This window comes from Leucopleurus acutus, assembly GCF_964270905.1.
Source record: "Leucopleurus acutus genome assembly, chromosome: 1".
Taxonomy (NCBI): Eukaryota; Metazoa; Chordata; class Mammalia; order Artiodactyla; family Delphinidae; genus Leucopleurus; species Leucopleurus acutus.
In genome coordinates, this window is record NC_139142.1 from 90,669,763 (window position 1) to 90,693,017 (window position 23,255).

The following is a 23,255-nucleotide window of genomic DNA, read 5'->3' on the forward strand; positions in this document are numbered from 1 at the left end:
ACTTAGCATACATGTCCGACGTGCCAAGCTAGGACCACACGTACCTCGGCATTCTGTCCGGGTGAGTGTGCTCTGATAGCCAGGTCGGCACTGACAGGTGTAGGAGCCCTGGGTATTAATACACTCGCCACCAGCACAAGGGTTTTTCTCACATTCATCAACATCTGCAAAACACAGTATATTTCAGTAAGACATTAGAGCGCAGTAACTCACAACTCCAAGACCATTTTACTGGTTTCCTTTACACGCTAAAACACTTTCCTTTTAAGAAATAAATAGCATAATGAAAAGATCTTTTTTCTTTCCACTACAATAACGGTGTCACCGGCCACTTTAACTGGTTGAGCAGTTAGAATGTATTATTTTCCTGTGTCATTTTTCAGAGAAAAATGCCAAATACGCAGCAACTCAACACTCCAAGCCAATAAACATTTTCTCTTCCTTGGGTCTGACATAAGGGAATCAAACAGACTAATATTTCAGAAGTCGCTTCTGGACAGAATTCTGAGTGTCTCTTGAAGCTCAATTTTTCAATGAAAAGAAGACCTAACCATATCTAAGCATTCCTTTCTCGGTTCCGCGATGAATATTACAACAAACCGTGAAGCTGTTGTTGTTTAAAGGGCAATTCTCACCCACCATCAAGGCTGCTACCACCTCCACCCCGCCCCTAGACAGGCGCCCACTAGTTTTACACTCATTTAGAGCTATCAGTTTACTTACCGGTAAACTGGTTTTTATTCCTCTGTTTGTGAAGATGAAGAAGCTAAAGCTTATGGAAGATAACCCACTTGTCCGAAGTCACACGCTTCTTGTGGCAGATGCAAGTCTGATCTCACAACCCTGAGCGAGACGTTCCCTTTGCCTTTCCTACCCAGCTCTGGATGACCTCTCAGGATGGAAGCTACTTGAATAAGCTACTTGAACAAGCTCTTAACAAGCTACTTGAAGGGACTTTCGTATCACCTGGAAACTATATAGCATGAGAAACCAAGAACTACTTATTTCTGCCTGATTCATAACTGGAACTGAGATTTATAATAGACCTAAGAGAGCAGTTTAGTTTTAAAAAATTAGATGGCAACTGGGTGTTCTTATCCAATCCAACAAATTATCCTTGCGTTACACTTCCTTCCTTCACTAGCTTAACTGCCTCATCAACAACTTAAAGTTCCTTGCTCACTAGAGACTGTTGGTAAGTTATCCACTCAAATTAGTAAACCATGCAAAGTTTCATAATTTGGGGATATTTCTAATGCTTTATTTTCATGGTCAGGCTTCGATAGGATGGCTTAAGTTAGAGTTCCCAGCAATGCCTTGAATGTGTTTTACGATGAAAGTGAAAAGTCACTACAGCAGGCATAATAATGCCCCTCCCCCAATATGTTCCTGTCCTAACCACCAGAACCTGTGAACACGCTACACGGCAAGGGCAATTAAGTTGCTAATCAGCGGAATCCATCCCTCCTGGATTACATACAGATGGGCCCAATGTAATCACAAAGACCCTGAAACGTGTTAGAAGGAATGCAAAGAGAGAACCAGAGAGTTCGAGATTTGAAGATGCTACACTGCTGGCTTTGAAGATGAAGAAACAGGCCCTCAGCCAGGGAATACACACGGCTTCTAGATGCCGGAAAAGGCAAAGAGATGGATGCTCTCCAAGAGCCTCGGAGAGGAACGCAGCCCTGCCGACACCTTGATTTTAGCCCAGAAAGACCCGTGTCGGACTTTTAACCTATAGAAATATAAGATAGTAAATCTGTGCTGTTTTAAGCCACTAAGTTTGAGACAATTTGTTATAGCAGCCATAGAAAACCTCTACAGTCATGAAACAGCACTGCAGTAGCCTCTTGGTGCCAAGCCAGTGGGCTATCACGTACCAATGCACTCCCCACGGAGGTCCAGCTGGAATCCTTTGTTGCACTCACACCGGTAGCTCCCAGGAGTTGGGATGCAGCGTCCATTTTGACAGAGATAGCGAAACAGCTGGCAGTAATCAGTGACGTTGACGGGCAACACCCCTGAAGGAATAACACGAAACCCCATTAAAATTATGTCTAACTAGGGCATCTTCCACCAGCACTGAATCCAGTGATAATGGGCAAGATGCTGAATCATAAAGGAAGGAGGACACTCTGGGCAAAGGTCGCCTGGCGTCAACAGAGCATGTTTCCATTCTCGCCTACAGAGAGCACCTGTGCACCGTGGCGCACGCTGCCAGGTACCGCGGCCTCGCTGTAGCCTGCTCCTCTGCCTGCTTCTCCCCACCGCTCCCTCCGCCTCACTCTCAGGCCTCGAGCGCAGGGAAGCAACAAAGGCAGTGAGTTACTGGCATTTAACTATTTGCAAAACTGCTTTGCATGATATTTAACCCAAAGAGTAATCTAATGCCTCCTCTATGAATTCATCCTGTGAATCAGATTTAAATTTCTCCCACAACATCAATAGCAAAAGGACATTAATCTCTGGAGAATATGAAACTGCCCATTTTCCTTTATGCAAGAGGCCAGTTGAGAAAGTTATATACTACACTCTGTAAATGAAATCTTTAAGGATTGGTTAAACTTACTTAATGACTTAAACAGCGTAAACAACAACAAAAAAGTTAACCTGATTAATGCAAGAAACGTAATTAGATGACTTTTGAGCTCTTACTTGGTGGTTCCCGAGATGGATATGGATATTCCACTGGTGGTCGAGGGACTGTAATTTGAGGTCCAGGAGGAAAGCCAGGAGGAACAGGGTGAACTGGAGGAATGGGGCCAAGGGGTGGGGAAGGATATCCTGGCCTCTCGGGAATTACGATAGGGACAGAGCACAGCTTGTTGAAATCCTCTGGAAAAAAAAAACACAACATAACAGCTGAGGGGTAGCATATGCCATAGGCCCATGGAAGTCATCCTTACTCTGTAAAGAAATTTTGAATAGAACTGATCATCAAACCACGTAGGTCAATTGGAGAAAAGGAAAAAAGCCAACTGACTTGGCTTTTTTCCCCTCAAGTCAGCATTCCTAAAACCTACAGCAGCAACCAGACTGGAACAATAATTCAAAACTGGAAACAAACTCCCCGGAGTGTGTACCACATGTCCCTCCTAAAACCTAGGAAGTCTTTACCTATGTCAAAATTCACCTCAAGGAAGAACAGAATAAAATGCCATGATCTCCACCCAGTCTTCCCACCTGTGGATCCCACAGGACTTTAAAGAGCACACTTTTTAGTGCTTGGATTTTATTTTATATGCCTTGGGAAGTCACTGGTAGTCTTCTGCAGGGGTGGGACATGATCAGATGAACATTTTCAGAAGATCATTCTCACTGGCATTTGGAGACTGTACTGGAGGGAGGTAAGATTGCTGCAGAAGACCAAGGGCAAGACAAGGATGGCTGGACAAGGGAGCCAGTGATGGAACTGGACAGAAGTAAACACATTTGAAGATTATTTTAGAGATGAATGGGCTATGTTTGGGGAAGGAGTAAATGTCAGAGCTGAGGGAATAGGAAATCAAGAATGACTTCTAGTTTTCCAGTTGAGCAACAGGGTAGACATTGGTGCCGTTTGCTGAGATGGGAAAAACCGTGATGGGAGCAGGTTTGGTGGGTAAAAGCTATACGTTGAGCATATGAATTTTGAGATATCAGACATCCACATGGAGATGTCACAAAGCAGTTTTAAAAGAGAGTTTGAAGCCTAGAGAAGAAGTCAGGGCTGCTGCTAAGTTTTGGAGTTATCAGTAGATAGGTGTCATTTAAAGCCACTCATTTTCACGTTTCCTACAAATAGCCATATTTTGTCACAGTTCCCTTCTATAAAGTAAACTATATAATTTTTAAAATTTCTTTTTTCCCTCTTTCCAGAATGTTGATTATTTTATTACCTCTGTCACACAGGGATTCTCCCATAGGTACTTTCTATACTAGCTTCATCCATTAATAGAAATTAGGCTAGTATTTTTGTTTTCCTTGTGGACTAGAATCTGACTTATTCTATGACACAGTGATATGTCGTACTGAAATGTAGTCATATTTCAACCTCATGGGACCTTCTGTCCATTTACATTTGGCTAAACATACCTAGCTACCACGTACCTTGTTGTTTTTTTCTGGTCCATTACTAAAACTTTTTCAATCATACTTGACATTTCCAACTCAGGTTAAGTTTATGTTTTCAGAGAATTCTACTACTGCATTGTTTCTCTGGAATTTCAACCCACAAAGATTCTGTAGTACTTGACTGTATTTGGAAAGGATTTATATATTGTTTCTGCTTCCCTGAAGCAGATGCTACAATCCCTGTTGTCAAACCACAGTGATCTTCCTTATAGAATTATCACCTGGATGTGCCATACCCAACATTTCCTGGCTACCTGCTTTCTACCAACTCTCTACCACTAAGACTGTGCAGTCTCTGAAGTCAAGGATCGTGTCTAACTCATGACGAAATCCCACTCTCAGCCTCACCTGGAAAACTGCACAGAAGAGGAATTTATTAACTATATTGGATTTAATTGAATGGCATTTGTACTTATTAGCTTCCAAGCACCAATCAACCTTTTTTTTTTTTAGTCTTTTAGGATTTCTATAAAAGAAGTTGGATCGCTTATCAGCATTTCTGCTAACTAGGTGGGTATATTATTTTAAGCATGCCATTAAATTCATCTCAACCTCTCCGTGAAAGTGTATCGGGCTGGGTTCTGTACTTTTTCCTACTTTCTTCGGCTTAATAACTTTCCGTTGAGCCCCTTTATATTCAGAATCAGCAACCTGGGGCTGATTTTGTTCAACTGATGTCCAACTTTCCTATCTCCATTTAACCCGGAGATGATACTGATTTTTTTTTAAAGTGAAAAGCTGACCAATCTGAAATAATTCTTCCTATGTCATCACTCTCCATAAGTTAAGAACCCAGAGCTCTATAGTACTGGTACTGGAACATTTGAACAAACAAACACACCTACCTGCAAATTAGTTTGCCCTATCCATCTGCTGTGCTCTGGGCCTGTCTCAGGGTTGTGCATCTTTCAGTGGTACCCTTTGGGAGAGCAGCTCCCTGCAAAGTTACACAGGGGGACCGGGCCTTCTGCTCCATGAGTCCCAAAGTAGGTCTTCAGCAACTAAGCCTACTCTAGTCCTCCCTCTTCTATTCAAGGTCTCAACATAGGAAAGAATCCACATCAATGCTGCTGATTCCTAAGTTAACATATACATTTAAAAAGTGATTCTCCTGGTATCCAAGCAGTAGGTCTTAGTAGAAAGTCATGTGCTTCTAAACAGTGACCTACTAAATGGTCCCCTTAGTGAACTAAGAAGGGTGCCTTATATTTTTAGGCCAGAGACAGTCAAAATATATGGCAAAATATATGACCTGTTATATGTTAAAATTTATTGAAAGATTTTCTTGCTTCTTTAGTCCACACACATAATTCTCAGTAATAAATAGAAATTTAAAAATAACATCTGTGAGCAGGTCTATAACCCATGATAATGGGGCATTCATATTCTGTGAGTAGCACACTCTGAAGTATTTCATTAGCTCTACAATCATCCATCCGCATCCTTATTTTCTCCCCTAAAATTTCCTGATTTAAACATACTTTTCAGGAACCAGATTGAGAAGCAGTTATTACCCCAATTTTTACTTAGAACTGGTGGGAAAGACGTCACCTAGTAAGTTGTACAGTCTACGTGAATGCCTCCCATCAGCAAGTTCTCGCTAAGTACCAGAGAAGCGTTAAAAAATTAGAAGGAATAAGGCACTATAATGATGACTGAAACCCTCTAATGAGCTTTATTAGCTAGTAAAAAAGCTAGATATGAACACACACAGGCACAGACCTGAGCAGATGGGATCTGTGCCACAGCAACAGTACAAACCTAGAGCACCGAGCATTTTCAGCAGTGGTGGTCTTGGGATGTGCAGGGATTAGGTCATATCTGAGAGGAATCTCAACCAACAAGAGGGTGTATAACAGGCAGAGGTAGCAGGGGTGGGGAGTAGGGAGTAAGGACCTGAACTGGGGAGAAGTTTGGAGAAAAAGGAATATTTGAGTTTAGAAGTGCTCAGACTGGGTTCAAGGAAAGCTGGATTGCATCATTTAATTAGAAAATAAAGCTGCTATAAAGAACAAGAATTAAAAGATGAACGGGAATCAGATTTGGGGACTCTAAATGCCCTGCTAAGTAGTAAAATTTTCTTTTCAAGAAATGGAGTGACTTGGACCACTGGATATTGCCTGAGTTCATCCTGCGAAAAATTTTCTGGACACCTTTCTCTACTTTTTCCCCAGACACAATTTTTTAAAACTGAATTTCAGATGAGTTAGGCTTTGGGAAATGTTACGTGGCAGCTGTGGATTTCACAAAGACCAGTTAGGAGGCTACTGCAATAGTGCAGATGAGAGAAAATGAGCTTTATGTGGAAATGAATATGACAGAAAAGAGAAATTGAAAAGAAAAAAACATCAACAGGACTTGGCAACCAAGAAGAGGAGAGTGTCAAACGTTAGGGAAGGAGGAAATGTGTATCCCGAATAACTCACCTGAAAGGCTCTGAGGGAGTCGAGTTTTATTCTGCTGAGCTTTTGAGGATACAAAAGAAATACAGGAGACCAGGAAGGAACCAGTTCTTCTGACTGGTCAGGTTGCTACCCAGTGTTAATATGCAAGCTAAGTAAGATACGGTACCTGCGAACAGTGTCATTTGTATGGACTTCTGTATTTCCCCTGTTCATTACCTGGGGAAGTTTCCCTGAAGGCCATCTCTTTTATTTTCTGGAATGTTATTCACTTACCCCGGTTTCCACTAAATCTGCAGCACATACATTGCCCCTGGGCTCGCAGGGGGTTGAGCAGAGATACTCTGTGGATAAATGGAAGGGCTCTTACCCGTTGCTCTGATGGGACACATTTCGGGGGCGACAGTGACCCCCGGAGACCAGCACCGGCCGACGTCACAGCAGCACTGCATCTTGGTGATAGACTGCGGCAGCTGGTTAGAACAGCGCCCGTTTGCCAGAGCCGTGTAACAGTATCCTGGGCGAACATCTGAGAGGACAAAGAAACCCCCATACACATCACTGAGATCAAACGTAAAACGACTCTCTTTTGCCCCAGCACCTCCACATTTCCCAGTGGGGCTCGGGCAGGATGAGCTGACACTCAGCCCTAGAAGGTAAGCTGTGAGCGCTCAGTCAGAGATCCCTCCATCTCACACCTTTTGCCCCTGTGAGCTGGTACACTTGACCCAAGTCCCACATTCCATCCCCAAGGTGGGAACAAATGATTACAACCATATGGGTCATAGGAAAAGAGAGAAGAAGAAAATCACTGGCGGTGATGGTTAATTAGGTATAGAGACATGTCTCTATACTGAAGGGAGACTGTGTTGTCCTTGGTTTCAAACGACTTAATTTGAGCCACTTTAGACAAATATTGATATAAATCTATTTTAAAACAACATGAAGTCTGCACTGTAGGTTACATCTCTAAAAGAACTTTCTTATTTTTCAGTCTGAAACTGTGAGTCAGACGTGTGAGATATTTTTTTTTTTTAAAGGAGCGAGCCATTTTGCAGTCAGATCCACTGCTCGTTAAGCGAGGTTTCCTTTTGTCCTGGGGCCCTAACAGATTTGATAAGGCACTAATTATTTACAAGTTCAAAATGTACATGATTGCAAGTTCTTAGTGCTATAAGATACAATACTTCTTGAAGGAACTTTGTTTTTGTGGCAGAACGGTATCTTCTCAAAGCAACAGGGGAAGACATTTCTATATATCACTTTTATTGGGTTACATCCTGTCTGACTGACGTGACAACATTGACACACTGAAGTACACCTCTGGGTTACCAGAAAAGAGCCCATGACAAAGGAGAAACCTAAGTGCTTCATGAGCCTTTGAGGTCATGTGGTGGAACAGAAGAGGTAGGTAGCCAAGTGCAGAACCCCTTGATCTAACTATCATATGTTACGGTTGTATCTCTCTTTAAGTAAAATGTATTTCTGTACAGTTCCTATAAAATAAGTTTTGAAATGTAACTAGTATTTTGAATATGCTTGTCATTTGAAGGAATATAACTGGGAAATCCTTTTGTAAGGTGAAGAATTTGTTTGTAGTCAAAAATCTGTCCTCATGTTTCCTGTAAGTCTGCATATTAACCATCATTTGATCAGAGAGGGTCATCCCTATCATTGTTTTCACCTACATCATTCTCAAACACACAAAGCCTTAAAATCTTGAAGGTTGAAATAAATTAATAAAATGAAATAAAATGAAAATACCAAGGCTGACTTAGAAACATTTCAATTGTTAATGTCGAGTGAAGATGGCTACATCAAACCTAGACAAACCATAAAAGAAAATTACGGGTCAGCTTTAAAGGATACGAGATTATTTCTAAAAAGTACTTTAAACCACTAGCAAGTGTAAGCGTGCTTTCCAGAAATTTTCTGTGGTCCCAGTTCCTGCACCTCTGGTCAGACTAATAGCCTCAGCAAAGAGGCAGAACAAGTTTTACTCCAGCCTGGTCCAGGGTAAATGGCTGGAGAGGGGAGTGCACACAAAGAATGCTCTGTGGAGACATGGGTGGCACCTCCCCTGTGCACAAGGGGGAGAAATAGAACTTCCTGCTTCCTAATTTGCTTTGCCTTAAAGACACTAATACTTCATATACCCCAGGATTAATATTGGGGCATGGAAACCAAAGGCCGTTAAGAATGGGAAGAGGGGGCTTCCCTGGTGGTGCAGTGGTTGAGAGTCTGCCTGCCGATGCAGGGGACATGGGTTCGTGCCCCGGTCCGGGAGGATCCCACGTGCCGCGGAGCGGCTGGGCCCGTGAGCCATGGCCGCTGGGCCTGAGCGTCTGGAGCCTGTGCTGTGCAGCGGGAGAGGCCACAGCAGTGAGAGGCCCACGTACCAAAAAAAAAAAAAAAAAAAAAAAAAAAAGAATGGGAAGCGATGTTCAAAACTGGCTTATATCCCAGCTTCAAATGAATCTGGTGGTCAAAACCCAGTATAAACACTTGACCAAAATTTGTATGTACAATTTTCAGTGTGGGCCATCTTTCAGAGCAAAACTGGGACCCACAGCTGCCAACAGCAAGCTCCTAATGGGCTTATATCTATTATTTTGCAAATTATCTATGACATTATTTTACTGCCCAGCTGGCTGACTTATATGATAAATCAATGGGTCGGAGACTCTGGAACAAAATGGTGAGTGGTGGGACTGGAAGAATTACCAGCCACATTTGGGCTGCTGGCAGTTCCTGATTTATAACTGGCACCTGCATATACAATAATCATTTTACAATTTTTTTTTTTTTTTTGCAGGAGAGCTTTTGTTAAGAATACACACATTTACACAACTTATAATTGTAAAGAAAACCAGTGGGAGGAGTTGTGAAAAGCAGGAACCATTCAGGGGAATTGACCCTTGGTCATGCCAGCCTGAAGTCTTCCATGTCATCAGATGGTAGTGCCAAAGGAAGTGGAAAGGAAATCATCTGGTGCTGGATCGCTTTGCATAGAGGGTAAGGGGTGGCTTTAAAGTAATCTGAAGATCTATGGGAGCTGAGGGAGAAGCATGGGAGCTGAAGTGAGGAGCATGGGAGCTGAGGGAGAAGCATGGGAGCTGAAGTACGACTTAGAGGAGGTAAATGAAGGTTGGAGAAACCTTAGACACCTTCATCTATTTTAAATCTGCCCTGACCAAGACATCTGGCAGAAAAGGAGTAAGAAACTTTCTTCCTTTCTCCACTTCTGAATCACTTGGCCTTATTCTCAGGACCCAGAAATCACATCACATCAAAACAAATATATGATGGATTAAATATCAATAGGTGTTTGCAGGTCATCCTAGCCTGTCAGCAGCTCTCCCCTAACCGATCACTAACATTGTGCTGGCCAACCAGCAGCTAGGAGCTGTGAGGCCCAATCTAGGTACCAGACATCTCTAAGAGTCCTGGGAATGGATGAGACAGAACACACTAATATGAAAAGACAGCCTTACACAAAGTATTATAAAGCACCAAACGAAGATCACAAAACCAAAAATAAAGTGCAATAATTCTACCAGCACTTACACGACAAAGGCAGTGTTAGAACTGGTGAGATCTGAGAGTCGCAGAATGCGGTAACAGAAGGTAACAGTTTGAATATCATGGTTAAAAGAGATGTATAAGGAAGATACCACATACCACTATCTACACGTGGGGTTTCCTATTGGTTAGATTCACTAATTCCAAATAACCAACTTGCCAACAAACCTTGGATTTGTTTAAAAGTTGGAGACTATACATATTTTCTTGCCACTGGGGATAATTTTGGGGGTCTCTGTGGTTTACCATGGCAGGCAGTAGGGAAGGCAGAAATGTCATTGGGATCACTTTATGTAAGTTGCTAATTATGGGTCTCATAAAGTTCCAAGGAAGGAGGAACAGTGCTTGCCTAGGGGTATGGCAAGCAAACGATGGTCACTGGGAGGAAGCAATGGGCGGAGTCCGGACTGTAGACTCAGCACAAGTTGGAATCCCAGCTCCCTCACTTATTAACTGCTTAAACAACTGGAGCAAATTATTTATCTAAACTTCCCAAACCTCAGCTTCTTCCCATCTACAGTACTGTTTTGAACCTTAAGTCAGATAATTTCCATAAAATACCTCACACCGAGGAGGTGACCCAGGAATCTTAGTTCCCTTCTTTTGTAAAAAGTTAGCGTGGGTATATTAGGTAATTAGGTAAAAAGGAAAGAACTTTAAAAGTGTCAACTTTCTGATATGTAAATGCGTTAAAAGGATTAATCATTTTAATACTGTTTGGGGCTCTCTTTGAAGGTTAAAAAAAAAATCTGCTTATTATCTGGCCAGGAAAGGACTTCTGCTAGGCATATCCACTGGAGGTCATGTGTTAATTGGGACAGTTTGGGGAGAAAAAGGAGCTACATGCACTGCACTTGCCATCCTTTCACTGCAGTTCCAAGATCTATGGATAGATTCTGGAAAATCAGGCAATCTGGGCGCCACCAACCATTGCTTCTAAGGAAAAGTCCAGATATGTTTCCCTCATGAGTTGTACTTATTCAAATGTCAACGGAGAGACTGCCCTCAGCTTTTATTATGTGTGACTAACTAAAAAGGAATTCAGAATTTCAAGTGCAATTCTGTTTTGGTCTGAAATTCATGGCCTGTGGTGAGGATGTGAAGCTGCGTGTCTTTGAAACTATGGGCCAGAAACAAACATCAAAAGATAGCCTTCACTTTCCTCTGAGGCCTTCTGCCATAGGCTCCTCAGCTTGGCCCTATTAATAAGGGATTAGTTATTTTGATAGTCAACACATGCTTACTGAGTGCCTACTACATGCAAGGAATTGTGCTGAGAACCACCAGGAATATAAGGCTAGCAGTTATTGTTCTCTAAGGAGAATTACAACTTAATTAGGGAGACAAAAACATACAGAAACACAGAATTTCCCTATAAAACCATTTCTAATAAGATATCCTTAGGTTCAGGGGGGAAACTGCTTTCAGGTAAGCTGATCTGGGACACCTTCAAAGAGAGAACCTGAGTAAGAGTGTGAAAGGAGGCTTGCACTGGGGAACGTGTTCTGAGTGCTGCAACATGAATGAAGCAATTGCTGTGAATGGCCTGTTTGGGGGTGAGAAGCAGTGACTGTGCTAAGTCAGCAAGGTTGGGAGGGGTCACAGAGTGAAGCTCCTTCTCTATCGGGCTGTCCATTTTTGAACTTGAACTTTATTCTAGAATACTGGACTTTGAAGGAACTCTTAGCAACCATTAAGTCCAGCTATTGTCAGATCTATATTTTTGAACAACAGAACCACTTATTTAATTGATATTTTGTAACAGCAAAATATGGATAGCCTAACACCCACCCAGATGTAAGCCTAACACCCACCCAGATAAAAGCAAAATTGCCTGGCGTGTGTGTATGAAGTGGGAGGGGAAGGCAGGAACCCTTTCCACTCAGCCTCCCCCTTTGCCCTGTCCCCCTCTCCAACCCTAGCATCCCTAGAGGGCTTTGCAGCACCTGAAGATTCCATGGGATATAGACTGAAAACCACTAATTTCCAAATCCTAATGGAAAACTACCAGAGGTTTTTGAGCAAGAGAGTTACTTAATCAAAGCACCATTTTAGGAAGATAAATCTGACAAGACGGAATGTAGGGAAGCCAGGAAGCAGGGAGAGCAATTAAAAGATTATTGCAAAATTTCAGATCTAAATTAACATAGGTCCTGGGAAATGACTGAAGGTGGAGGTGAAGAGAGAGAAGAGTCAAAGATGGCTTCAAGGTCTGACGGCCACATAACTGCAAAGTTAATTTTAGACTGAGTTTATCTGTAGGGTCTCCTGGATTATCTCTTTATGGGAGGCAAAAACCCCAAAACAAGACCACAGTTGCCTCTGTTCTTCAAGAAGGTGGTCAACTATTTAACAGACTTCCATAAAAGCACATTTTACCTCAAGTGAGAAATTATATGTCTCCCTTAACAAATTTTGTCTCCCTTAGAATGATGTCTATTACGGAACTGATTTACATAAACTGTGCATGATGTTTATAATTACACCTACCTATGCATCTGGTACCATCGGGAGAGGTGTAAAAACCGGGGGGACATTTGCAAAAGTAACTGCTGACTGTGTTTGTACATTCGCCCCCCTCACAGATTCCAGGAATAGTGCTGCATTCATCAATATCTGGAATGAAAAGAATAGTTTCAGTATTTGTAGAACACAGTATAAAACCGTCCATCATTACAAGAATTCAGAGGTAACACTCATCAAATCATGCTCCCAGAAACAGCAATCTTTAGAGAATAAAAGCTGCCTATAAAATAGTTAATTCAAAGAATGGGTGTTTCTTCTCTCAAGACAGGTTTACCCAAGGAATTTACCAAATTTGAAAGATTAGAGCAAAATGAAATGAATTCTGCCTTTCAAATCTAAAACTGTACTGTTGTTTCAAGTCCCTACAGCATGCTAATATTCCAAATATTTTGTTTAAAATTTTGTTTTCCCTTTTCTCTTCGTGTTTTGCGCATTGAGTTAAGCTCCCTTTCTAGCCACTGTATATTCTGCATCACTTCCTGCATTTGTTTTTGATCTGATTTTCCACAGATACTGAAATCCTACAGAGGAGACCACGTGGTCTGACTGCTGACCAAGACGTGGCTAACTTGGTATTCTCAGGGGCTCCCAAACTGCCACTACAATGGTTTTCTCTGGGTTCAGAGAGTGAATTGTGGTGGACGCTGAGATGCTTCATCCAAATCCTCTGTCAGGAAATGACTTGTTGTCCCAGATCTGGGAGTGCTGTCAGGAGATGGCCTCCAGCTCTCAGCTCCTTCAGGGACCCCTTGAGCAGCCTGAGCAACCTCACCCGGGGTTACAACCTTCCCAGGCGCCCACATCCACCGATTGATTGTGGAGGAAGGACAATGGTCTGGTCATCTCGCCCCAAAGGGTGCAACTCTGAAAACCACTCCAATTCCCTAATTCCCTGTGGGGTCGGCTGAGGTCAGAGTTGTGGTTAGTCCTCAGGGCCTGAGGCCACTGGGTCTCCTTAAGGAAGCAGTCAAAGTCACTTAGACAAATCAGACCATTTCCTTCAAGGAGAGCTTTTCAAGAGCCCCAATCAGACACTGGCAGTTGTCGACAGATGTGGCACCAGTGTGGGGAGAGAAGAAACTGAGAATGTCCTGCTTAGGTTAAAAGTGAACTCAGGGCCCAAGGTATCTATGTGGCCTCTTCCCTAAGACAAGTGGGGCTTTCTGCACTGACCTAGGGAGAGGGACGGTCTGACCCAAGCCTCCTGGAACCGTTGCAATGGCCAGACTGCCAGTGTGGGTAGTTTAAAAATAAGAACTTTTCTTCTCTAGTTAAAGTACTGCTCTTCACTGGTAAAACAAAATAGAGTTCTAAGTGGACCAAAATAGAGTTCAAGTGTCTTCTGACTCAAGTTCACCCTGTTAGTCAAAAAGACAGCAGTGACACTGTTTCTCTGCAGTTTAACCTTTTTAAAAGCAAAACCCCCATTCTTCTAGGCTAGGCTAGAGGCTAAACCAAGCAATATGTCACTGCTTATGTTGGGGTCAGTGCTAACCCAGACAGATCATCCTTGCGAAGTTGTATAAGGGAAAGGTGCATATTCTACTCCGACAGATATAAACGTCACTGTGGAGTCAGTGAAAGTCAGGCAGAGAAACAGCCAAGGACAGAGCCTAAGGGTCTAGAACTTAGTCTAACCATACTCTCAAGGCTCATTTTAAGGCAGTTCTTTAACATCGATCCTTCTGTATTTACCAGCCACACTACTACCTAAAACCAACAAAAAGCCAAACAAGTATATCAAAGAGCCTAGAGGATCTGACAACCTCATCTAACGAGAGAGGAGGTTATAACCATAACACAAAGGTATTAACACAAATGCACCTTTCTCAAAAGGTCCCTAAAAATTAATGTCTAAGTCACGTGATGCCTATCAAAAATCATGTGAGCAGATAGAGTCTACTGAAAGAAACATTTTTCTACTTGTTTGTATAAATGACTGCTGTCATCCTTTTTAAGGACACTTAGTAGACATCAATATCCAAAGAGGTTATTTAAGTGACAGCATATATCAGAAAAAAAGTTATTTAAAAACAAGAATCTGGGACTTCCCTGGTGGCGCAGTGGTTAAGAATCCGCCTGCCAATGCAGGGGACACGGGGTTGGTGCCCTGGTCCGGGAAGATCCCACATGCCGCGGAGCAACTAAGCCTGCGAGCCACAACTACTGAAGCCTGTGCACATAGAGCCCGTGCTCCGCAACAAGAGAAGCCACCACAATGAGAAGCACGCACACCACCACGAAGAGTAGCCCCTGCTCGCCGCAACTAGAGAAATCCCGCACGTAACAACAAAGACCCAACACAGCCAAAAATAATTAATTAAAAAAAAATAAAAATAAAAACAAGGATTAACTTGGGCAGGGTGGAGGAAACATCTTCTTTCACATGCTGGCTACGTTAGATTTGGACCCTTTACTGAGGATAAGGAGAAGAAGAAGAATTAATATGTACTGAGTGCCAGGCATTGTCTAAATGCTTTATGGGTGTCAACTCATCTAACCCTCACACTGTAGCTACGATCATAGAACCTGATTTCTATAATTCTGGTGCCTAGGCACAGCTCTTGCATTCCACTGAGGCCTTCAGAAAACTGGCACGTGTAAAACCTGAAACAAGAGCAAAGAGGTTCGTGTATAAAGTGATGTTAAATCCAAGTCTTCAACCGCCACAGGCTGGGCAGGAGGAAGGGGCAGGGTTTCCACTTAGGGTGCACACCTTCAAAGGTCAGCAGGTCAGGAAACACAACGTAGAGTGTACGTCCCTACTTGTCACACAGATAAAGCTAAAAGCACCAGGCCAAATTGTTCAATTTGAAGGAACTTATTAAATGGCCCCTTCAATGTCCTCTCCTCAGTGACACACCCTTTCCCTTTCCATGTCTAGGGCCTTTCTAGTTTCCTGAACCACCCTGCTTCTCAGTCCCATCACTTCCTAGCAAGGGAAGTGAGTTCTGATTGCACGAGCAGGCCATGGTGGGAGTCCCTGACAATAAAAGTCTGGAATAAAGCATTTCAATCACAAAATCACTTACACTCTGAAACTCATTCATACTAATCTATTATTTTTCCAGGCTCTTAGCACACTGTGTTTGTCACCTTTTACTAGAATGTCAGGGATCCTACACAGGAGAGAATTTGAGATCAGTGGATTTCTCAGCGTTTCTGTAAGTCAGTCTGTATCAAATGCCACTGTCAAAGTAAATCCGTTTGAGGAGCCTGGTGGGGAGTAGAACTTGGCTGGGAAGAGCTACTTTTGTGCTCTGAACACTTCCCCCTGTTTTCTTGGGGCAGGACAGAGCTGCTGGCAGTAGCTATGCCCATGGCCTCACTGGCTTCTTGCTATGGACCTAAGAAGATACACAAATGGTAGGTCCCTTCCCTCCTGATTTGCTGCCCTGTCCTTTGTTCTTCTTCTTCCTTCTTGTCCCTCTGTCTCATCTGCTCTCTCCAGGCATTCTTCCCATCCCTTGGCCTCTTCCCTAACCTGGGGCTCCTCTAGCGGGAGGGGAGGAAGGACTGTGGAGGGCCGATGGGATAGAGCTGGGTCCCAGTTCTGGGACAGGCATCCCTGGGACACCCAGCTCTCCAGGAGCTCCATCTAAGATCATGGATGTTGACATGACTGAGAGACGGGGGAAACCAGTTAACCTGACTGTCTAGATCGCTAACAAAGTGAGAAAAAAATCAACTGAAAATTGTGGCAGCTGTTAAAAAGCAATACGTGATACTAATAATTATAAATGCCACCGAGCCTGTGAGACTATTATTATTGCTTTATTAGACACCTGAAATCCAATGTAAAATATGTGACTAAAAAACAAACAAGCTGATACTTCAAGTCAGGTTGAAAAAACATCAGCCTTATTACCAGTTTATAGTCACACCACGCATGCCAGTTTGCATGGTTTCTTATTCATGTAGCCCCAGCTGTCCGATCCCGACTGAGAAACAGTGAGAAATGTGGAGATGGAGGCCTGATTGCAGAACTGGAAAGAACTCCCAGATATAATCGTGTTCAATCTCCTCATTTGAAAGTTGATGTAACTCAGAGCTGGTAACTGACTTATCCAAGATCACACAGAGGATGAGGGACATTGCCAGGATTCGGCCCAGGTCTACCTGATTCCCAAGGCTCTTGTGCCTATACCACAGAGATTCTGTTCAGCAGTTGGATAGGAGCCGGTGACCTTGAACAGTGAATCAGGGCCTGCACCAAACCTGCAGAGGATGGAGCCCTAAGATAGCAATGGGTTAAGTAGCCCCAGGAATTCTCCTTGGTGTCTGGCAGGATAAGAGTCCCTGATAGCAAGTAGCCATCAGATAAATAGGCCATTATTTTAGAAAAGGGAAGTCTTAAAGTTTTTTGGCTTACATAGGAGGGAGAGATTAGATTTAAGAGTTACATTTTTAAAAAGTCCTTTGCATCACACAGTATTGTAATTGCCAAAGGCTGGGCTGGTGTTAATCTAAATCCCAAAATATTAGTGGTCAATTAGGAATCCAAGGGACTTCTTCCAGAAATAAAACTTAATCCTTTAATTACACGTTTTATTTGTTAATTTCCTTCCACAGTAACCTATGCAAATATGGACTTGGTTTCCAGAAAGAAAAGGCTCGTGTGTTCTTCCAGGGGGCACACTCCAGAGTCACTGGGAAAATCAACAACGAAGGCGGGCGTGAACTCTGCTTCCCTTTTTCTCAAGTCACAACTATAAATCTCAATCTTTTTCTTCTTAAATTTATGAAAATTTAATAATTTTTATTTAATCGCTTCAGCTCGCTAATCTACATTTCAAAGGTACCTAAATTGCATGTGTTTATATAAAACTAGGTACATGATATTTTCAAAAAGTTTTGGGAAAAGGGGGACATTTTAAGAAGTAAGGGAGAATTCTGCAAAAGGAAGATCTCACACAAAGCTGCTTTCACCATCACTGACGGCGTGAAGGTAAGCATCTTGTAAATTGGCTGAAACCAATTTTTGATTGAATTTTTAAAAATTATGCTGGGCTTCCAGGTACCCAGTTCCTTCCTGTCCAAGTCAAGAGGAAGATACATTTAAAAGGCCATTCAATGAATTGGGAGATTGGGATTGACATATATACACTGCTATGTATAAATAGACAACTAATAAGAACCTACTGTATAGCACAGGGAACTCTACTCAAGGCTCTGTGGTGACCTAAATGAGAAGGAAATCTAAAAAAGAGGGGATATATGTATATGTATAGCTGATTCACTTTGCTGTACAGCAGAAACTAACACAACACTGTAAAGCAACTATACTCTAATAAAAATTTCAAAACAATTGTGAATCACCAAACAAAATAAAATAGTCTATTTCAAGTTAAAAATAAAGCCACTCAAAGTAACGGCAAGGGTGCCAGAACCACTTTCACAAGGGCACAGAACCCCACCGTGGCCTGACCATCTTCCTAGGGCATATATGGGCTCTTGATCTTCTCTGTGGTGGGGGTCAGATTTTCTGGAATTCCTTCTATTGACCGCCTGGAGATCACCCCAGGCCCAAAGTCATGCCATTCCCATGGTGCGGTGGTGGAACTGGAGAAGGGCCAGGAAGTCGAAGGAGGGGACCCACTCACCAAGCATTCTCAGGGGACTTTCCGACTGCTTTCCTACCAGAGTAAGGCAGGGCAACAATGCCCAAACCAGTCTCCAGGCCAGAATAAATGCAGTACTATAACAAGACATTCTCTTCCAATATCAATTTTGCATAGAAAAATTAAAGGGAAGGGGAAAAACCCATCATCTGAATTTAATATAACAGGAGATGGGAAAGAGAAAAAAAAAGAGGTCTAGCCAAAAGTATTCTGTTTTTATCTTGCTACTGACTTCAATATGTAGCCGGGAAAAAAAAAAAGTGTGGAAAAGGATTAAGTAATTTTCAGCCTGAATTTCTGGTCCATTGGTCACACTACTATAATAGGTTTCTTAGCACTAATAAAAGGATTTTGAATCACTTTTCTTTCAGTCCGAGCATTAATTCTGTGCATCTCCTATCTAGTTCACAACGAGAGAAGGTGAGAAATCCTGACTGATGTTAATTGACTGGTCTGAGTGAAAGTGTCACAGGAAGACAACTCTAGTTGAAACTAGAAGCTATCATAATTCCAGAAAACACAACACAGACTGGACAAGCCATAGGAAGTATATTGCCCTAAATCTTGAAGCTGACTACATCTCTTGAAACTGAATATAGTAAGCTGAGAAAGCCTAAAAATGACCCATTGTTGATGTGGATTTTACATGCAGTAAACCTTAAGAGCTCATTAATGTCATAAAAGATATATATGATAATACCTGGAAATCTATACCATAATATTTTAAATATTTCAAAATATTAGGAAATAGAGTTATTAAAGTAGAGGTAATGGCTTGCATCCAGGAAAGCAGACAATATAATATGGTACAACAAGCACCAGAGTGTGAATCAAAAGAAGTAAATTTTATGTCGTATGATATTGCTTACACGTGGAACCTAAAAAAGGATACAAATGAGCTTATTTACAAAATGGAAATAGAGTCACAGATGCAGAAAACAAATATGGTTACCAAGGGGGAAGGGGGGAGGGATAAATTGGGAGATTGGGATTGACATATACGTACTACTATATATAAAATAGATAACTAATAGGGACCTACTGTATAGCACAGGGAACTCCAGTCAATACTCTGTAATGACCTATACAGGAAAAGAATCTAAAAGAGTGGATATATGTATATGTATAACTGATTCACTTTGCTGTACAGCATAAACTAACACAATATTGTAAATCAACTATACTCCAATAAAAATTAATTTAAAAAAAAGAAGTAAATTTTAGCACTGTCTGATGACCTCAGTCAGGGTGCTTAACACACCCAAGACAGTTCCTTAATATATAACGTAAAAGGGTGAAACCAGGGAAGTTCTTTGCCCTTTCAGTATCAACATTCTCTACTTCTAACTTAATCCACAGTATAACTTCTAAATTACATTGGCCTATAGAGAGTCCATTTTATTGTTCATTGAAACTTAAGAAGCCCTACATCCTTAGAAAGAACTTAAGTATTTTTCACAGCTACCTCAACTGTTTATGACATGTTCAAGAACATATCATTATAAATTATAGGATGATTAATAACTTAAAAACAACTCTAACCCACAAAGATAATTTTAACACAGTTACTCAGTTTCAGGGCAAGTAGATGTTAAACTTCTTAAATGTAATTCAGATTTAAAGCTGCCTTTTGCATGTATGATATACCCTGGAGATCAACAAAGAAGATTAATGAGCCAATTCCTGACAAATGACTTAGAATGAAGTATTCCTCAGTGCTAGGGTTTAGGAATATAGATACAACAGCAACTGCTTTCAACAGAAGTGCTTGCATCTAAATGAAATCTTATATCACCCCAAAGACAATGAGTTGAGAATGAAGGAAAAAGTTTTCTCTGCTAAGCTTGATGAGAGATGTTGCCTTAAGAATGCTGTTACATTATTTTCAGACATTACATATATAAGGTACATGAACTCACTAAAGAAAAGAATTCAATGCTGCCTAGTTACTTCCTGGATGTTTCCCTCTCATGAAACGAATATTTATTACACTTGGAAGCCAGGGCTCTTTTTGGCAAATAGCAGAAGTGGTGAATAGGAACACATTCTCTGTACACACATTTTTAGAAGCTCAATCTATAAACTAAATGTAAATATATAAATTTACCTCAAGTTATTTTTCTGTTTGATTAACATTAAAAGGTTTCCATTTGATAGGCAGAAAAGGAAATCCTAAACTTGTACTAGGAGCATAAATATAAGGGTTAATAGATCTCTCCAAAGGAAAAAAAAAAATCGAACATACATTTTGACTAGAAAAACAACAGAAGATATGTCATTCTGAATGATATGTAATGATCAAATTTAAATTCGTGTCTCTAGAACTATACAAAAACATGTATCTTGAACATCTTAACCCAAATATTGGTTCAAAAATATTCATGTTTTAATATTTAATTTGATTCAGCTGGATCTCCTATTTTGGGTCTATAAAAATGGAAAAAGCTGCAGGCTTTTTCTGGTTCAATAGCAGAAAGGCATATTATTCCCGGTAAGGATATTATACGTACACATTCACAGGAATGACAAAGACAGAAGGATTTAGGAACAATTTGCAAAACAGCTTGTCACTGATTTGGGTTTTGCCCGCCCCTCCACCCCTTAACTGCAAAGCATGATATTTCTTACCTTCACATTTTTGTGACACTTCATTAAATTTGTGTCCAGCAGGGCATTTGCACTCAAAAGACCCAACAGTATTAATGCAATTTCCTCCTTGACAGAGCCCAGGGATGGCCTGGCATTCATCCACATCTGTTAGATTTTAGAAGCAAGGGATGGGGCAGGGGGTGGGGGAGGAGAGATTAATATGAAATTCATTGCAGAAGAAAACATGATAGCTTGCCCACAATTATATTATCACATTTATATCAATGAGCAATTTGTCCATCACAATATTTGGAACATGATGAGAGACACTGTTTCTCACAATTACATAATGCGAAATAAACTGAGTAACATAACTTGGTCAATAGTGTTCTATTGGAAGTCACAAGTATTCTTTATTTTCCTACCTTCCATCTTCCCTCATGCAGAGGAGAATGTTGGTACTAACTTTTGTGAGTTTTATTATGCATACTGCGAAGTACAAGGATACTATGATAAAATGATTGACAGTAATAACTAGAGGTATTCAAGAAATGCTTACAATCAAAACGTAACACATTTCTATAATAACACTGTCTTTAAGAGTTGTATGGAGTGATTCAGTTCAAACAGAATTTATTTGAATGAGATCACTCAGACTACACGAGACAGCTAATGCTTTTACACAAATGAGATGGAAAATGTTCAACATAGATTCTGGAGAATTGTCTTGCACGATAAAAATTAAACAACACAGGAAATTAGGCCAAGAAGTGAGAGCAGAGCAGCCGCCAGAGGGAACATTTTTAAAGGTAAGTCGGATCCTGTTCCAGCTCAGCTTAACACTTAAGGCCATGCTAGGTCCTAGAGGAGTCTACCTGACCCCTCTACTCTCTGAACTCATCTCCTATCCTCCGCCCTCTCTCACTCCTCTCCATCCACAATAGTTTCCTTGCCATTCCTCAAATACAACAAGGTCGCTCCTGCCTCAGGGTTTTGCAGTGATGGCCCCCTGCCTGGACTACTCTTTGTAGAGCTCATGGTTCACCCTGTCCTACCCGTCAGATCTCTGCTCCACTGCAGCAGGGGACCCTCCCAATGCCAGTCTAATAGCAACGCCCCCCTCGCCCCCCATCACTCACCACCCTTCTTTACTCTGCTCATTTTGCCCCATAGGACCAATCACTAGCTGACCTAATAAATATCTGTTTGCTTTGCTTTGTTCTATAAATCAAATGTTTTCAATACAAGATTCCAGGGAGCAGGTTCCTTGTCTGTTTTGTTCACTGCTGAATCCCCAGCACCTAGGAAATAACTATGGTCCTACATGGAACCCCAAATATTAACCTTCCAGGAACAAAAGTAATCATTCCAGGCTCATTAGGAAGATGTTTATAAAAGTACGTGTATTCTCTCCATCTCTTCATCCATAACACACAAAATTCTGGTTTAATAAGAAACCCCAGGGAGGCAGTCTAACTTTTCTTCCTCTGGGTATGTTTTAGAAATCGTACCCTTTCGTTTTACTCTTCATTGTGTGAAGTGAGAGAGCAATTGCCAACTGTAAAATCTCTAATAATCTGTGTTTTTGAAACAAGTTGCCATGCAGGAAAAGGGGTACTAATTTAACAACAGAAAGTATCACTTTTGATACTTTGGTACAAAAGTATCACTTACTGTTTTACATAAAATGTCCTGGCTCACAGATGAACGACAATATGTGAGTATAATTAGATTATGTTTTACAGCTGATCTCTATTTTGTCTTACACCAGAATTTTCCATTCTTGCTATGTTGAATATGTTTATTAAAATGTGCTTTGAAATTACAATTGGACATAGAAGCAAAACTAGACAGTCTTGTTGATCATGATTTTTGGCCAACAGGAAATATACATGAGGGCACTTCTCCACTGGTCATACATTCCAAGGCTGAAGACAGAATAAGTTCCTTTTTGAACCCATTGTTCACAGCCCCTCACATGTGGCCGAAAGACTAAAAACACCAGCAAGGAGAGAGCACCCGAAGCTGATAACAGACCTTCTCTGAAAAAACCAACCAAACAAGAAGAATTTCATTCTCACAGTGGCAATATAACTGCCACTTTGATTCCATGGGTTTTCACAAATTTTCTTCATATAAAAAAACTCTTTTTTCCATTGGATGTTGAAGAAGAGTCAGGAAGGAACAGGAAGAAAATGCTGGAAAAGTCCAGGTTGTATGAAATGAATATCAAAGCTAAAGAGAAGCAGCTCTTCCCTCTCTCCCCCTTCATCTCTTCCCCTGAATTCTCTCAGCACCTCAGCCTCTGACTAGGACTCACAGGCGGCAGTGGAGTACCCAAAATCTGGCTTTCTGGTCACTCTCTGTGAGTTCATGGGTATTAGCTGACTTCAAAACACCATGGCTAAGAATTTTTTCA

General features: G+C 41.4%; 1 protein-coding gene across 2 annotated transcripts in view; it reads right to left on the reverse strand.

Annotated features, from left to right (window-relative positions):
• FBN1 (fibrillin 1) overlaps positions 1-23,255 on the reverse strand; it is a gene marked incomplete at both ends in the record, with an annotated part of 252,338 nt that overhangs the window by 114,524 nt on the left and 114,559 nt on the right. For both annotated transcript variants that reach the window (XM_082841143.1, XM_082841142.1), the window contains 6 exons: positions 45-164; positions 1,884-2,024; positions 2,659-2,838; positions 6,889-7,047; positions 12,591-12,716; positions 20,876-21,001. In XM_082841143.1, coding sequence (XP_082697269.1) covers positions 45-164; positions 1,884-2,024; positions 2,659-2,838; positions 6,889-7,047; positions 12,591-12,716; positions 20,876-21,001 — 852 coding nt within the window. The remainder of the gene's footprint in view (positions 1-44; positions 165-1,883; positions 2,025-2,658; positions 2,839-6,888; positions 7,048-12,590; positions 12,717-20,875; positions 21,002-23,255) is intronic.